The 18,626-nt window shown below is 45.3% G+C and overlaps 1 protein-coding gene across 1 annotated transcript; it reads right to left on the bottom strand.

The window, feature by feature from the left end:
- Positions 1 to 6,685: 6,685 nt before the first annotated feature.
- On the bottom strand, positions 6,686 to 7,123 carry LOC122659263 (zinc finger protein 2-like). Its single transcript, XM_043854395.1, has one exon. It carries the CDS (start codon positions 7,121 to 7,123, stop codon positions 6,686 to 6,688), a length of 438 nt encoding a protein of 145 aa, XP_043710330.1.
- Positions 7,124 to 18,626: the final 11,503 nt, after the last annotated feature.

The raw sequence follows: 18,626 nt of genomic DNA on the forward strand, positions 1-18,626 counted from the left end.
ACCATGTTAGAAGGGACAAGCCTCTGTTCATCTCACTCGAATTCCTTCCAAGGCTAAGTGAAAAATCTGGTTCTTCCATTTCTTGATTGGTAAGAACTGTATTTACAGATTTCTTGGTTTCTTCTTGTTGAACTATGTTAGTGAGATGCATCTGCAAAGATTGGTATTCCTTAATAATTTGTGGGCTTAAAATCTCCTCAGATTTTCTCTGATTTTCGCTGAAGAACTACTTGAGACATTGAGAATGAGAAAAAAGAATGGTTCATAATTCAAACTTAGAGACTTTTAGGTCGATTTACTTGTTTGTTTGCTTGCCTTTCACTAATTCAAGGTTGTATTCATGGGTTAAAGGTTTATTTTCTAAGGATGAACCTCAGCATACATTCCTTCTTCTTGTTTACCCACTATTAGGGCCAACGGATCAAAAGCCTGGTGTTATGATCGTTGTAGTTAGTGGGAGAATAGTTTGTCAGGAAATAGTTGGGTAGGAATATTTCACTTAGAAGTGGGCCAGGGTTGTTGGGATATGATTGGGTACGATTTGTCTTAGGGATAACGGGTAGTACATAGTCTAGTCTATAAATGTTATTGGGGGAGGTATTGCAAGGGATATGCAAAAACATTAATCGAATCTCTTCTTTGTCTCTGTTTCTAGGATGTCACCATCCTCGAAGTGGTATTTTTCCTTATTTCTGCTATTGGGTTCCTATCACATGCCCCTTTCCAGGGCAAGATAACAAAGATCTCGTGACAAATGAAATGTCAAAATAGGACAAATTACAAAAATTTTAGCAATAGGTATTTCGATTCGTAACTAAGTTCAGTATTATGAATCAAGTAGCTGCGAGAATTTAAACCAAAGAAAGATTAACACTCGATTTTCTCACTGCAAGACAGATATTTTAGCAGAAAAAGAATAACTGCAAGACAGATCTGAGAAGTGAGAAACATAACTCTTTTCCTGATGCGTTCATAAAATTATATCCCATACAGTTAATTGGCACTAGGGCCTTTGGAAAATTACCCTAAAAATCATCTTCAATTCCCCTGTTCTCCTACTCTTTAGAGCTCTCTACATAAATTTTGAGCCCCTTATAACTACTATATGTAAGGTAATTTGAATGACAACCAATTATGCCCTGCTACTATGGAATATCCTGGTTTTCTTTTGAAATGCCCATGGTTTGGACTACCCAACCTAGTAGTAGTCAACTGAACTAGGAAAAGGCTGTGGCTTGGGGTGTTTCACGTAAAGAGTCACCTTTTCTGTTTACAATACTGCATTAGGAAAAGGCTTTTGGCATTGGCCTTGCCTTTTTTTGCTGTGACTGGAAATCTGTTTTGCATAGCTTGTGGCTGTTGGTTAAGGAATCTGAAAAGAGATGTGATTAAATAGGTGGAGGAAAAGATATTTGTTAATGAATGTTAACTTTCCTCTTCTTTCCAACATGAAGGGCGTACTTTGTGAATTAGCCATTGTCAGAAACAGATGCCTTTCTCGATCTGTTTTGAGGATAACTAAGCATATGAGTAGTTTTAGTTAAAATAAAGATCTCTTACTGGTCTTGGTGTAATTAAAGGATTGTGATAGTTTGGAAGTTATTAACTAGATAGGTCTTCAACTATTGCTGGTCAGGTTTTACTGTCTCTGATATGCTGCTTGTTTTACCTCTAGAATATACTTGTCAACTTTTAAAATTTACCATTGTACCTTGATTGTTATTCACTTCTAATCCTGTTTTACATTTCTAAAGCTGTGAAGATGAACTTACCTATAGATAGAGCTTTAGGTAAAGCTTCAACTATTGAATAGTGGGCATTAGCTTCCAATATAATTGAGTTCTGAATACAAAACTTTTAATAATGTGATATTATATTTCTGATTGGATTTTTCTTGATTTTTGACCCCTTTTCTTGTATGTAATTGTATCTGTAGCGTTGGAATTCCACATAAGGAAGTAGCGGTAGGTTGCTGTAGAAAAATCTATATACATTCACCCACCTTAAGCTTTTTTCTTTTTTTTTTTGTTAAATTTCCTTGCTGAGATCATTACATCATTTTATCATTGAATTACTTGTTTTGTGCTTGTTTTCGATTGTTGATGTAGGAAAAAGGCAATGTTTCATACAGAAGGTCGATCGACTTCTGCCGAGGCTACTGAAAGCATTTGGTAAGTTAGGATATCCTCCTTAGGCAGTTTTAATTTCTCTTATTACCAAGTAGTTCTTGAGAGATATATAAGCCATTAGAGAGTTATGTTTTTTTTTAAAAATCTTTTTAATTCATTAGGGGTGAGGATTCATCAAACACTTCTGGAGCAGCTGCTGTTGATCTTTATAGTGATAATGATTCAATAGATGATGCTATTTTTGAGCATGCACCAACAAATATTGTCGGAGTAGATGATATGAGGAGCAAAGAAGGACCTGCTACTTACCCACATAGAGCCCCTTTTTCTATACATGTTGATCAAGTGTTTGAAAGCTTTCGTGTGTTCCGACAAGCTCTAATTGATGCAGTTATCAATGTTGGATTTGAGTTGAAATTTGACAAATCAGCCAAAACACGTGTTACTGCACGTTGTGCAGCTATTGGATGCAAATGGCGTATACATGCATCTAAAATCCAGCAAAGTGAAGAGTTCAAAGTGAAGACACTAACTGATTGCAACACATGTCAATGGCTAGCTCATCCTACTCATCGTCAAGTAGGTAGTAGATGGGTTGCTAGTGTTGTTATGCCTCATTTACGAGAGCATCTAGAATACAAGGTAAAGATGATAGTTTCTTTCATCAAGCAAATGTATAAAGTTGATATAAATTTTATGGTTGCTTGGAGAGCTAAAGAAAAGTGTATTTCTGCCATCCACGGATCATGGGAGGAGTCATATGTGATGATTGAAGACTACATGGCTCAAACCTTGCAAGTCAATCCAGGCAGTATAACAGTTGTATTTTGTGATGAGCGTCGATATTTTAAGAGGTGTTATCTATCATATGCAGCTTGCATCAAAGGGTTCAATCGTGGATGCAAGCCTTTGTTATTTATTGATGGGACACATGCAAAGGGAAGATACAAGGGCATAATATTGAGTGCAACAACTTTAGATGGGGATGGAAATTTTTTTCCTCTTGCCATAGCAGTAGTTGAGAATGAGTCCAAGGACACCTAGGAGTGGTTCTTCAATTTTCTTGAGCAATCTGTTAGAGACCATATGGCGGAGGAATTACTCACTATTATTTCTGATTGTATGAAGGGGTTATCAGTTTCAGTTGCAACATACTTCCCTAATGCATTCCATGGTAACTGTGCATGACATTTATGTCAGAACTTACAGAAAAAGTATGGTAAGTCAATTGAGACACAGTTTTGGAAGATTGCAAAGTCACTAACTGTATCAGCTTTTGATGAAGAATTGACAAAGTTAGAGGGAATAACCATGCTGCTGTCCAATGGATAAAGTCAAATGACCCTGAAAATTGGGCTGTATCCAAGTTCCGTGGACTGACATATGGACATATTACTTCCAACATTGTTGAATCATTTAATAGTTGAATCTATCAAGCTAGGTTCCTTCCATTGATACCAATGCTTGAGAACATACGTCTTAAATTAATGACGAGATTCCATGATAATCACATGAAGACCTTCCAGCTTACAGGTAATCTCACTCCAAGTGCTGCAGAATATATGGAGAAGCAATCATCTGAGTCACGCAACCATAAAGCATATCCTGCCAATGCCAATTTATACGAAGTATATACAGTAGAAGGAGTTCAATATAAGGTGGATTTGCAAATGTGGATATGTTCATGTCAGGTTTGGCATATTGTTGGGTTGCCTTGTAGTCATGCACTAATAGCAATTTATACGGCTGGTGAAAACCCTTATGATCATTATCAGAAGTTCTTCGGTGTGGAATTTTACCGTCAAACTTATTTTGAGACTATTTATCCATTGCCATCTATTGAGACGGGGTGTATAAAAAAAATGATGTCCTACCACCACCAGTTCGTCATATGCCAGGACGGCCCAAAAGTAAAAGAAGAAAGTTTGAGGCAGTTGAGAAGAAGAGAATCATGCATTGTAGTAAATGTGGGGTAGTCGGCCACAATAAGAACAAATGTGAGAAGTTTGGGGGATGGTTGACCCCTTTATTGGAAAAATGAAAAAGAAGCCCAAACTGGTAAGTAGAGGATTAATTGGATAAATTTTTTGTGTTTCGACACTAGTAGTTTTGAGTGATATTTTTATTGTAAATCCTATGAATTGCTTGTTATCCATTTTCTAATTTGTTAGTAATTTATTATCACACTTAAATATACCTAAACAACATGTTTTTTTTCTTTCCAGGTTGAGCCTCATGTCGCTTCTTGTTTCTCAGATTTTGAAGCTTTTTGAGATGATCGGTCATGCATTGCACGGACACCATGTGTTTTTTGTTTCAAGTTGACTCTCGGTTGTTTCATGTTTTTTGAATAGTTTGCTATATAGTCATTATAAGGGTTAATATGTATATTGACTAAAAATTTAAACTCTTGGATTTAGCTGGGTAAAAGAACTTATGTGACTAGTAATTTGTTTCTCTATGATATACAGTTATATTGGCGTTGGCATCTTCTTTCAGTTCTCATGACCCATTGAAGTTTTTGTTCAGAGGATGTTCAATTAGATGGAATGTTTTTTTTGTTGCAATGAGGATTAATGAATTTGATTGGTTGCAGTGTTAAGGGAGACAAACATCTCTTTGATGCTTTTATTTTCTAGTTACTTCTCTTCTATTTATTTTCTTTTAGTACATTTAAGGTTATCTTTTCAAATTTGAGACTGGATGTGACTAATTTAATGTAACTTCTGATATTGATTCATTCTAGTAATTTTCCAACTGCATACTAAAAATTGTAATTGGTTTGACATTAAGGATTTTTGGACTGTGGGTCATGCAGGACAAGAATAACTAGTTCTAATCCTCAAGTATAGGTGCCCACATTGACACTGAATGATAAACTGGGTGCTTCCTCCGAGAACTTCATAAGAATTATCTGAATTCTTCAGTGTACAGGTTTAACTTATCTCAGAAAAATCTCACTGGAAGGATCTCTAACCAAATAGGCTTCCCAAATACTGCTCTTGACTGGTCTGCTGCATATACCCAAATCTGTTTATTTATTGTTTACTGGATCTGTTTTCTTTCTACTGATTTACATGGTGTGTTGATTTGGTCAGTGACATCATTTGGTTCGATTTGGATATAGCCTTTTAATTTATAATTTCCGTCTTGAAGTGCCTATGTAATCTATCTTCAAATGTTCAGTTGTACCTACTTATTCAATACATGCTTCTTTTTTTTTTTTAACAGGATAGAGTTCATGCTAAGTATTCAGTTGCAGCTACTTATTCGACGATTCTTCTATGCAGGAATAACCTTGCATTGAGCAAAAATGAAGGAATTTCATGTCCGGATAAAAAATTGCTTTCATGCACAACTTCTTTAATATATTTAATGATTGAACATTGTCAAAGTGGCGTTCCTTTTCCCTATCTTTTAATCTCTAAAACCTCTTGTTGCTACCTTATTAAATGTATCATTAATCTCATCTCAATACGTCTGAGTCTGAGACCGATATTGATCCCATCCCAATACTGATCCTGCCATTGATTACTAGATCCATGATGATGGATGAGACAAAAGGGGGGAAAAAAAAAAGAAAAGATAAATTAATATTTAAATATAATTCAACAAAAAATAAATAAGGGGAAGAATTACTTTGTTAGTGGGAGGCATGGTTTGAGGTATCGGATCGGATCGGTCAATTTTGGTTGGTTTGGATCGGTATCGATCGAGACCGATCAAATCCAGCTGTACAAACATGGGTAAAAATGTAAAAAAAAAGTTTTTTTTATAAGAAAACAAGGACAAAAGTGTCATATTTACCCAAGTTTGAGTGATCCCGATCCGATCTGATCCAGCTGATACCAAGATCACGAACCATGGTGGGAGGAGTGTTAAAATTTATTAACCGGTTGGTTCTTTCTTGGTTCGGTAAAAGCAACTTGTGAGCCACTCATTAAGAATGGATAATTAGATTAGCAGGTTACCAGGTGAAAAGGAAGGGCAATCTAGATATTTAAAATCATGAGGGTAGAAGGAGATGTAAAAGTTTAAAAGCAGGGTAGTTTCTGAAAAAAAGTTTAAAGTAGGATAGTTTTAATAAATATAGGCTAAGTATAAGGTAGTGATAGTAATTGCCCCTTCTTAGTTTTGGGGTCTTTTCCCCGAGGCTTAAATTGGCTGCCTTTGAGTTGTAAGTATTTTTCTTCTTTTCGAATAATTGATATTATCTATAAAAAAAAAAAAAAAAAAAAAAAAAAAAAAACCCATATGATGCTTCTCAGTTTCCACAACATACAGGAGAAGTGGTTCCCATAAAATCTCATCAGTTTCCACATTATGAAATATACAGACACATATATCAATACCAAGTATCTTGTCTTTGATCCCATACAACTCTTTTGTTGTTGGAAGTTCCCATACAATTTATACTCATAAAAATCTACTATTTGTTCCAACTCTAAACACTACTTCTGCATCTAAAAATCTTAAAATTTAGCAAACAAAGTTGTAAAAAAGGTTTGAAGAAGAAGAGAGGAGAGGAGAGTCATTTAAAGACCAATAAAATTTACTCAAAGCCTGAGAGACAGGTCTAGCTGGTTGAACTCCTCTTGCTGAATATTCTCTGGTCTGTAATCCATCTCTCCCCCGAATCTCACCACGTGCTGTTGATGCCTGTAACTAATTATCGGTGGCAACCGTCGATGGTTGGAACCGCCGGAAATATCGGGTCTTCCACAGTGGTTGAAGGCAGCATGAGGATGGAAGGCTGAACTCATCTCGCGGCTTCTCTTTGCCAAGCTGCGTTCAAGCTTGTGAGCGTTCTGATGGCCACCTAAAGCTTGGGAGCTGTAGAACTTTCTTTGGCAGAAGTTGCAGGAGAAGACACGTGGCTCAGTGGGGCTTAGAGGTGAGGAAGAAGATAATGATGAGTGCTCTAGGGCAAGGTCCAGGTTGAGTTCTCGGTTGGATAGTTTGAGGTTGAGAGATGTGTTTGGCTCAAGCTCCATGAGAGAGAGAGAGAGAGAGAGAGAGAGAGAGAGAGGGGCAAGAACAGGAAGACGGTAGTACAGCGGATACGCAGCAATTAAGGGAAAGCTAGGGGGTATAAGAACCTAGAGAGAGGGAGAAAGAGAGAGGAGCAAAGTGAGGAGAGATAGGAGCAAAGAGTGACAAAGGAAGAGAGTAGTGACTTGAGAGAGAGAGAGAGCTGCAAAAATCAGTGGGGAATCGAACCTTTGTCGCCCAATTTATGGCACCATTTAAGCCCATTGTGGGTCAATGGAAAAATGTTGTCACGGCGTTTCCGTCATTTTACCACCCCATACGCATAGATATTTTTTGGGTAGAAAATACGTATAGATACATATGCTTCTTTTCTTGGTGTTTTCAGAATCTTTTTGTAACGTTCCATGGATCTATGATATATTCATTCATTGTCTCTCTTCATATGCCAATCATACCATTTCGCATCTCTTTCTTCCTTCACCGGGGAGGAAACAAAAAAAGAATGCATTAACCCTTTGATGATTTTCCTTAATTATTTGGGTATTAAAAGGGTGACCAATGAGGGTGGATCTTGGTGCAATAGTAAAGATTGCTTCATTGTGACCAAGTGGTCAACTGTCCGAGTTTAGAAACAGTCTCTTTGCGAAAGCAAGATGATGAACCCCAAAACAAAGCTAACCAATCAGAGACCGCCATGTGGCGGGACCAGGCAAGGTAGGGTGAACACCCCCCATTTGGGCGAACCCCCCTTGGGTGAGCTCCCCCACTTGGACGAATTCCCCCTTGGGCGAGTTCCCCCATTTGGGGGAACTCCCCTTGGGTGAGCTCCCCCATTTGGGGGAACTCCCCCTGAGCAAGCTCCCCTTGGGCGAACCCCCCTCTTTTGGTGCGGACCCTGTGCACATGGACAGACACAACGGACTCTAGGTCCCGCCTCCAATTGCAAGACGTGCACTATCTCCAGGACTCTAGGCTACCGCCTATCAGTCAACGTACCCACAACGGACTCAAACACCCAGAATCTATCTATAGTCTATCCATCAAGGATACCAAGTCTATCAAGGACACCATGTCTCGTGGGAAAACAACCAATCAAGGATGAGCCCTGATGCCCAAGGGCTTTATCCACCACGAAGGCAACACTACATCAACTGGGACTCTCCACACCGCCACACACTACTATAAAATGGAAGGTACTCTATCCCATCAGGGGATCTTGAATTCTACTATTCACTCATTTGTTTGCTCAGAGAGATCTAACTTAGGCATCGGAGAGTCCTAGGTCGGAACCACACCGGTTCTCCTTTGTCATCTAGGGTCTTTTGCAGGTTACGGCACTCGAAGGACCGCTGAGCGATTTCTCAACACAGCAGATTGGCGTCGTCTGTGGGAACGACGCTAGCCATTACCTTTACTAGCTTGTTTCCATCACTGATCAATCATGGCACGTAGGAAGACTGCTCCCTCCACTAACAATGCCCCAAGAAAGGGGAACGCATCACCTCCTCCAGAGAGCTCACATCGTAGAGCCAATGACCATGTCTCTCTGGAGAGGGAAAACCCAGCTGACGATCAAGTTGTAGTGGGCGAGCCCAACAACGAAGTGGGGGTGGAGGTGGTACTTGATCCCAATGCACCGACCATTATGGGTCAAATCAATGACCTACAGCGACAGATCCTCCATGACCAACAACTCTTCCGTGACTACTTGAGGCAGGGAGCAACATCACACCGTCGTAGGACGGACCCTCGACAGGAGCAGAGCCCTAGGAGGACACCTCCCAGGGGTGACAGGTCAGAGAGGCACACCAGGCAGCGGGGAGAGCCTTCCTAACCTAGGGGGAGAACGGTGGACCTTCCAGCATGGTCGGACCGGGGGGAGAACACCATCACACCGATCCGTGGTACCTAACCCTGAAGGGTCCATTTGGAGATCAATGTTTGATGGTCGACTAGGAGGAAGTCATGCACTAGAGCGAAGCCGGACTTACCGTGAAGGAACCTCCTCGCGTTTAAGATAGGATTCATCACGGCGTGATCCCTCACCATCCCGCCAACAGTCAAGGCGGGAGGGAACTCCCAGGAGAGGACGTGAGCTCGCTCGCAGCGAACAGCCAGTATGGTACGGGCAACAAGCACGGGATGCAGAGTTAGACAAAAGACTCTGAGAATTGGATGAGAAACTGGAAGGGTTGAAGAAGCAAACCAAGGGCGAGACACACTCAATCCCTGGACAACATCCCTTCTCAGAAGAGATCCTGTCAGCCTCACTGCCATCCAGGTTCAGGTTACATACCTTTGAACTCTACAGTGGTACCACCGACCCTAATGACGACATCAACTATTTCAATGGCATGATGACACTATATGGTGGATCGGACGTGGTATCCTGTTGAGCATTCCCTGCATCCCTCAAGGGTATGACGACCTCATGGTTTTCCAGATTGCGACCACGGTCGATTGGATTGTTTACGGAGCTATGCGAACAGTTCGTGACCCACTTCCAGAGCAGCATCAAGCAGAAGAAGACCACGATCAATCTACTGAACGTGATCCAAAACCCTGGGGAGTCCCTCAAGGAGTATGTCAGCAGGTTCACCAAGGAGTCCTTGGAGGTCAGAGACCTAGATGACCAGACCCAGCATGCTGCCTTAGCTGGGGGCATCCGTGACATGGAGTTGATCAAGGACCTGGCACGTCATGAGACCAGGACCATGAAAGAGCTACTGGAGCGATGCAACGAGTTCGCAAATATGGCTGAGATAGTGTAAGCTTGACAGAAGGCGATCGAAGCCAAAACCACAGGACAACAAGAGGTCAGCACCTGATGACCATAAAGAGAGTAAGAGGTCGAGGACTGAACGTCGACAAGAGAAGGGAGATCGCCCATCAGGAAGAAGTGACCGTCACCCAGAGAGGAGTGAGAGAGCAGGCAGTCTAGAGTTCACACCGCTGAACACCACCAGGTCCCAAATTCTTATGCAGATCCAGGACCGTGACCTAATTCAATGGCCATGACCCATGCTAGCAGGACCTAAGAAGCGCAACCCCAACAAGTACTGTCTCTTCCATAAGGACTATGGGCATGACGCAGAAGAATGCTACCAACTGAAGAGGGAGATAGAAGGCCTTGTGAAAGCAGGGAGTTTGAACAAGTACGTGAAGGGGAGACGTGATGGCCGGTCAGGCCAAGGAGATAGAGGTCGTGACCGAGAAAGAGAAGAACCCAGAAGGGAAGAAAGAAGGACGGAACGAGAGAGAGATCGCCCAGAGGAGCGAAGAGATGCAGCCGAGCCTAGTGGCACCAAGGGAGCCCCCATCCTCACCATACTAGGAGGACCAGGGTAGGAGTCTACTAGGAAGGCCAAAGCCCATGCCAGGTTTGTGGGAGTAGCGGAGAAGCCAAGCAAGGTAGCCAAGTCCGAGACGGTGATCTCCTTCTCGGATGATGACTTGGAAGGTGTGAGCTTTCTACATGAGGACGCCCTGGTAGTACAGGTGGAGATAGCCAACCGACCAGTGCACAGGGTGCTGATAGATACAGGGCCATCCATGGATGTGCTCTCACTGGAAGCCTACCGCCAGTTCGGGTTCAGAGATGACCAACTCAAGCCAGAGCCTACCTACCTCCATGGGTTTTTGGGTGCCACGACCTCCATCAGAGGCACCATAGAGCTACCCGTCACCTTTGGAGAACACCCTCAACTGGTGACCCTCATGGTGAACTTCATGGTCGTCAAGTCCGTGGTGTCGTTCAACGGTCTCCTAGGGCGACCTTCCCTGATAGCCCTTAGAGGTGTGGTGTCTCCACTCCACCTGAAGATGAAGTTCCCCACTGACAACGGAGTAGGGGAGGTTCGAGGTGATCAGAAGAAAGCTAGAGATTGCTATGCAACCTTTGTGAAGAAAAACAACGGCAACACACAAGGGATGGCGCTGTGCATGGAGAATCTGGTCAACGACCAGACAGATGAACTAACAGAGAAGAGAGGAAGACCGATGGAGGACCTTGTCCCCTGGTCACTCAGCAAGGACGACCCCTCCAAAGTTGTACAAGTTGGCTCATTATTGAGCAAGGAGTAGAAAGAAGAGCTGGGACACCTCCTCCGGAGCAATATGGATGTCTTCGCATGGTCGATTGCCGATATGCCAGGCGTACCCAGGTCCATAGCAGAGCACAGATTGCACATAGACCCTACTAGGAAGCCCGTCCAGCAGAAGAGACAGAATTTTACCCTCGATCGACAGGCAACTATCAAGGAAGAGGTCGAGAAGTTGAGCCAAGCAAGGTTCATCCGGGAAGAGAAGTTCCCTACCTGGCACTCAAACATGGTCATGGTACCCAAGCCGAATGGGAAGTGGCGAATGTGTGTCGACTACACTGACTTGAATAAGGCATGCCCAAAGGATGAGTACCCACTACCCAGGATCGACTTATTAATTGACGCCACAGCGGGGCACGAGATGTTGAGTTTCATGGATGCCTACTCAGGTTATAACCAGATCCTCATGCATGACGATGGTGAGTCTTACACCGCCTTCCGAACAGACAAGGAGAACTACTGCTACCGCGTCATGCCGTTCGGGCTACAGAACGCAGGAACCACCTACCAAAGAATGGTCAACAGGATGTTCGAGGAACAGATCGGGCGCAACATGGAAGTGTACATGGATGACATACTTGTAAAGAGCGTCTGAGCCCAGCAGCACCTGATCGACCTAGAAGAAGCATTCATTGTACTAAGAAGAAACTAGATGAAACTAAATCCTGCGAAGTGTGCGTTCGAGGTAACGTCAGGAAAATTCTTGGGGTTCATGGTCTTAGTACGTGGAATAGAAGCCAACCCCTCCAAGATCAAAGCCATTCAAGAGATGGCACCACCTCGGACGGTCAGAGAAGTGCAAAGGTTAAATGGAAGGATCGCCGCCCTTTCAAGGTTCGTGTCACGGTCAGGAGACAAGTGTCTGTCATTCTTTAAGACATTAAAGAATCTCCGAAGCCCTAAAGACTTTACTTAGACGGAGGAGTGCCAGAAGGCGTTCAAGGAGCTAAAGGAATACCTCAGGAGTCCACCACTGCTTGGACGACCAGAACCTATTGAAGAATTACAGATCTACTTGGCGGCGACCCCTGTCGTGGTGAGCGTGGTACTATTGAGGGAAGAGAGTAAGGTATAAAGACCTATCTACTATGTCAGTCATGTGTTGATTGATGCAGAGACCAGGTACACAAGAATTGAGAAGGTCGCCTATGCATTGGTGATTGCGGCTAGGAAGCTAAGGCCTTACTTCCAAGCCCATACCATCATGGTCCTTACCGACCTACCATTAAAGAAGGTATTGCATAAGCCGAACGTCTCCGGACGGTTGATCGCCTGGGCCTTCGAGTTGAGTGAGCACGACATCAGGTTCCAGCCCAAGACAGCAATAAAAGGCCAAGCCCTGGTAGACTTTGTCGCTGAATGTACCTTGCCAAAGAAAGAACCAGAAACGGAGGAACCAGAGGACCAGGATCGAGGTTCATGGGAGATGTACATGGATGGTTCGAGTAATGCCACTGGAAGTGGGGCTGGCTTCATACTTACCAGCCCTGAAGGATTTTGAATCCAGTACGCCCTTTGATTCACCTTCCCAGCATCCAACAATGAAGCAGAGTACGAAGCACTACTCGCTGGACTCCGAGTGGCCAAGGCCATTCAAGTCACACACCTATCCATCTGGAGTGACTCCCAACTTGTAGTGAACCAGGTGAATGGAGAGTACGAGGCGAAGGACGTTCGAATGGCATCATACTTAGCACGTGCTTGAGAATTGATCGAGGGGTTCGTGAAGTTTGAGATGATTCGAGTTCCTAGAATCGAGAATGCCACTGCCGACACGCTGTCCAGGCTAGCCAATGACGAACTCAAAAACCTGGCCAGTGCAGTGTACATGGAGATATTGTATGAACCCTCATACCAGGAGAAGCAGGTCAATGAAATCGAGGAGGGGAATAGCTGGATGGACCCCATACTCAACTACCTACAGAATGACGTCTTACCAGAAGATAAGGTCGAAGCAAGGAAGATAAGGATGAGAGCTGCAAAGTACACCATCCTGGACAGAGTATTATACAAGAGGGGGGCCACAACACCACTACTTTGGTGCCTAGGACCCAAGGGAGCCCAATATGCTCTAGCAGAGGTACATGAGGGGATCTGTGGAAGCCACATGGGAGGAAGACACCTAGCCTATAAAATCCTCCGCCAAGGGCTCTACTGGCCAAGAATGCAAGAGGAAGCCATCCAATACGTTAATGCCTGCGAGCAATGTCAGTTGTTCTCCCCAGTACCCCATCTACCCGCCACCAAGTTGTGATCCTTAACCCCATTCCCTTTGCCATGTGGGGGGTCGACATCTTAGGGGACTTCACAGCAGCATCAGGAAATCGAAAGTACTTGGTGGTCGCCATTGACTACTTCATCAAGTGGGTAGAGGCTAAACCATTGGCCAAGATCACAGAGAATAAAATGGAGAAGTTCGTCCGTGATGACATCATCTACAGGTTCAACGTACCAAAGATCATAGTCTTTGACAACGGGAAGCAATTCAACAACCCCAAGTTTAGAACCTTCTGTCAGAGCTACAATATTGACTATCGGCCTATTTTGGTAGCCCACCCACAGGCCAATGGTCAGGTGGAGGTCACAAACCGAGCCGTACTGAATGGAATAAAGAAAAGATTAGAAGGAGCCAAAGGGAAGTGGGTTGAGGAACTACTAAGCGTTCTATGGGCGTATCGTACCATAGTAAGGACACCCACAGGGGAGAGCCCATTTCGCTTAGCATATGGCACAGAAGCATTGGCACCGATTGAAGTCCTAGCTATGTCTCACAGGGTACTGCACTTCAATGAAAGAACATATACAGATGGACTATACACAAACCTGGACTTCCTGGACGAGGTATGTGAGAAGGCATTGCTGAGAAATGTGGCATATCAGCAACGAACAACCAAGTACTACAACGCCAGGGTGAGAGAACGATTATTCCACCAGGGAGACTTAGTCCTAAGACGGGCAAGTGCGTCACAGCCAAGGAAGGAAGGAAAACTATCAGCCAACTGGGAAGGACCTTACATAGTTTCCAAGCAGATATGTCCAGGGACATACCGCTTGAAAACTCTGGGGGACAAGAAGGTAGACCGTACCTGGAACTCGGAACACTTGAAGAAATACTATCAGTAGAAGTCACGACAGCAACACCGTCAACAGTAGTGGCAGTAGCAGTAGATCACATTACAGTTTTCAAGGATAATTTGAAAATTTTTATCTGAAGTTGGTTTTGAAATACTTGTCTTCTTCTACTACTCAATCGAAGCACTCCCACCACACACATCAAGGTCCGTCACTAAGGCCCGTTGGCCACTGAAGCGCAAGGACAAGGCCCATTTGCCACCAAGGTCCACTGACCACTAGGGTGCATTGCCGCCAAGGCACGCTAGCCACCAAGGTCCGTTGACCACCAGGGCGCATCGCCGCCAAGGCCCATTGGCCAACAAGGTCCGTTGACCACCAGGGTGCATCGTCGCCAAGGCCCGTTGGCCACCAAGGTCTGCTGACCACCAGGGAGCATCGTCGCCAAGGCCCGTTGGCCACCAAGGTCTGTAGACCACCAAGGCGCAATGCCACCAAGGCCCGTTGGCCATTAGGGTCCGCTAACTACTAAGACTTGACGCCCCTAAAGACCACAGATCCCCAGGGGTGCAAATAAGGAAGGGACTCATCGAAGCAACAACGATCACATAAGTACTACATCCACATCAAAGGAAGAAAAAGTCAAATACTACAATCCAAAAAGGAAGTCAACACCATAATCCAAGAGTTCAAATCCAAAGGTTCAACATCCAAAAAACACATATAAGATCAGGGAGCATCTGAAGGAGGAGTGGCATCCGACCCAGCATGGGACATCATGTCAGCCTCAGCAGAGTGAGCGACGCTCTCCTTTGGTAGAGCCACACCCTCCTCGGTTGTCGCAACACCCTCCTATGGTGAAGCACAAACCCTAGCAGCAGTCTCAGGGAGCAGTGTGGTAACCTCTGAAAACTCTGAGAAATCATAACCTGGGGTCTTCTCCAGAATGTGAGCCGCCAAGTCCCTGGCGCCTGCGTCATAGATCTCCTAGTTATACATATAAAAGTACACAGTAATCTCAGGAGATCGTTGATACACCGCTACCGCACGCTCCCCTGCCTCAGATAGCTCCTCCTCGTGACTCTGCCTCAAGGCGCGAAGCTCCTCCTCCAAAGCCCTAGACAAACTCTGAGCGGCTGCTACAGTAGCCACCCTGAGCTCCTCCGAGGCATTCCTCTCGCGAGCCACAGCCTCCTCCCAAGAGGCCTTATGACCTTGAGCTCCCTCTCCATACTTTGCGTCACGCGCTTCCGTTGGACCTCGTAAAAAGCATGACCCTCTAGACAGAGCACCGCCTCTGTGACCCGGTGCTGGACTTGCAACCAATATGGCAGTCAAAGGACATTCACAAGCACAAAAGCAGCGATGACACGAAAAGTAAAGATAAAGAAGAATGACTCACAGAAGCTAGGTCCTGATAAAGGCTCTGCGATAGGAAGGCATCGCTAAATCCCTGAACAACAGAATGCTCCGCAGGAAGCCTCCCCATATCCAGCCACTCCCGACATGCTCCACGACTAGCCAATGTCGCTCCCTCCTGAAGATCCCAAGGAAGCACCAAAGGGGAGGAGGTCGGAGGAGCTACAGTAGCGTCAACAGAAGAAGAAGTCACCCCTTTGCCCTTAGAGGGGGTGGAACAACAGATCTAGACACGGTGGCAGGAGGAGATGTCCGGGGAAGAAGCATGTGTGGCCCAGTCCTCGCCGCACCAGAGGGATCAAGACTACCTTTTCGCTTGGTCCCAACCACCGCGAAAGGAGAAGAAGAAGGAGCAGACGAAGCCGCACCAGTAGAGCCAACCCCAGGGGGGCAGACTAAGCACCCCTCTTCCGCAGGTCTGAGCAGAAGATGCTAAGGTCTGGTCGAATATCCACTACACAACAACATACAATCAAGAAACATGAAACAAGTCAGATGACAAGCACACAAAAGAAGAGTACATAAACAAATACCAAAGGAGCCAAGCATCATACCCGGACTCAATTTCCAAAGGCATAAGAAGGCCTCTGAATCCAACTCGCGGATGTCGAATGGGTCGCATCCCTAACACCGCTGGAGAGACTCTCGCTCAAAGTCACTCAACTCGAGGGGAAGGTTCACACTCTTGACATCAATGGTCTCCCAAATAGACTGTTGTGCGCATCGAGGGACCAAGGCAAAAAAGATGCGGTCCCTCCACATCTTCACCGAATGGGTGATCCCCACAAGAGGATCGACCGAAGCAAGGGACCCCTTAGGAAGCCGACGTGCGAAGTGATAGCATCCGCCTTCCCCCTTCTTCAGTACATAGAAATTCGAGAATAGGGGGACGGTAGCAGCATGCCCCAACCGAGCAAAGAACACATAAAAGCCCAGAACCACCCACTAAGAGTTAGGCAACACCTGCCTAGGGGTAAGGTGATAATGCTCCAACACCAACTCCACAAAGCGGGGGATGGGGAAGCGAAGGCCATGGATGAAAGAAATATAGTAGAGGTAGACCTCATCTGCCCGGTGAGAATAGGCACGATCATCGGGCCCTGGGGCGCGGAGCACGACCTCAGATGGTATATGGAATTTTTGACGGAGTGACACCAAGTCAGAGGGGGTCACGCTGCTAAGAGTATGGGCCGACTTGCTCCCAAGATTCCCAGCGAAAGAGGAGGCCTTGGAAGCCCTAATACGACCCCTACGAGGGGTATCCCTAGAAACCTCTTCCTCCTTATCACTAGCGACAAGGGGAGGCAATGGAAGGGAAGCATCCGCGGAAGAGAATGACCTCGAAGAGGACTCCTGCGAAGGGGACCCAACCACAACTGTGGCCGGGTTGGAATGACTAGATGAAGACATGGACATACAACAAAACCAAGTTGGCTAATTACTTAGAGCGACGACCTCCCAAAGTCAAGCAACCAACCACAGGCGAAGGGATGTCAACCTGCAACCAACAACATTCGCAACCCGTCACTCAAAAGGGTAATACCAAAAAAAAAAAAAAAAAAAAAAAAAGTGTGTATTCTTACTGATACAAGTGGGGGTAGATCGAGCACACCCAAGTAGAAGTGGATCGAGCACACCCAAATAGAAGTGGATCGAGCACACCCAAGTAGAAGTGGATCGAGCACACCCAAATTGAAGAGGATCGAGGACACCCAAGTAGGGGTGGATCGACACCCAAAGAGGGGTACCGCGAAGGACACGAATGGGCAAGCACGCTTGAACGGGCGAGGACCGTGAGCGAGGACCACGGGCGGACGTGAACAACCAAGTGAAGGCCGTGGACAAGGATCACAGACGAGCGCCAACGAACATGCGTCGATCTAGTACCAAGCAAAGGGTGGTCAAGGCAAGCTAGACATGAACTAAGGAGGGGCATGTGCACGGAGCAATAACCAAGCACCAAAGCACATGTGCCATGAGACTAACCAAGGCCCAAGAGCTAGAAGAAGCCAAGAAAGAGTAGCCAACAAACAAGAGGAGGTCAGATCACCCTTTGCCACCAAAGGATAAATACCTTGTGGGCAACAAAAAGTGATGGCCAAAAGCAAAGCAAAGGGAGAGATTCAAAAAGTAAGAGAGAGAAGAAGAGAAAAGCAAGAGAGAGAAGAAGAAAAAAGCAAGGGAAGAGAAAAGGTGAAAAGAAAGAAGAAGGCAAGGGTATATATCTACAAGAAAAAAAAAAGAGAAAAAAAACAGAAAAAGTGAGGGAGGGGAGGTTTGAACCCTCAACCACCCCCTCATCGAATAATTTACAAGCAGGGCCCTGAAGAGAAGATTATTCGCCGAGAACCCTTTGAGGGGTATACAAGCCTAAGGAATACTCTCTTGAGAGTTCTACTCCAAGAGAGTGGGGGGCAAATGATGAACCCCAAAATAAAGCTAACCAACCGGAGACTGCCATATGGTGGGACCAGGCAAGGTAGGGTGACCACCCCCCATTTGGGTGAACCCCCCTTGGGTGAGCTCCCCCACTTGGGTGAACTCCCCCTTGGGCGAGTTCCCCTATTTGGGGGAACTCCCCTTGGGCGAGTTCCCCCATTTGGGGGAACTCCCCTTAGGTGAGCTCCCCCATTTGGGGGAACTCCCCCTGAGCAAGCTCCCCTTGGGCGAACCCCCCTCTTTTGGCACGGACCCTGTGGACATGGACAGACACAACGGACTCTAGGCCCCGCCTCCAATTACAAGACGTACACTATCTCTAGGACTCTAGGCCATCGCCTATCAGTCAATGTACCCACAACGGACTCAAACACCTAGAATCTATCTACAGTCTATCCATCAAGGATACCAAGTCTATCAAGGATGCCATGTCTCATGGGAAGACAACCAATCAAGGATGAGCCCTGATGCC

This window comes from Telopea speciosissima, chromosome 4 (assembly GCF_018873765.1).
Source record: "Telopea speciosissima isolate NSW1024214 ecotype Mountain lineage chromosome 4, Tspe_v1, whole genome shotgun sequence".
In the NCBI taxonomy this organism is placed as follows: Eukaryota; Viridiplantae; Streptophyta; class Magnoliopsida; order Proteales; family Proteaceae; genus Telopea; species Telopea speciosissima.

What these genes read in the sequence shown, in the direction of transcription:
- LOC122659263 (XM_043854395.1), bottom strand. Translation starts at nt 7,123, where the DNA reads ATGGAGCTTGAGCCAAACACATCTCTCAACCTCAAACTATCCAACCGA.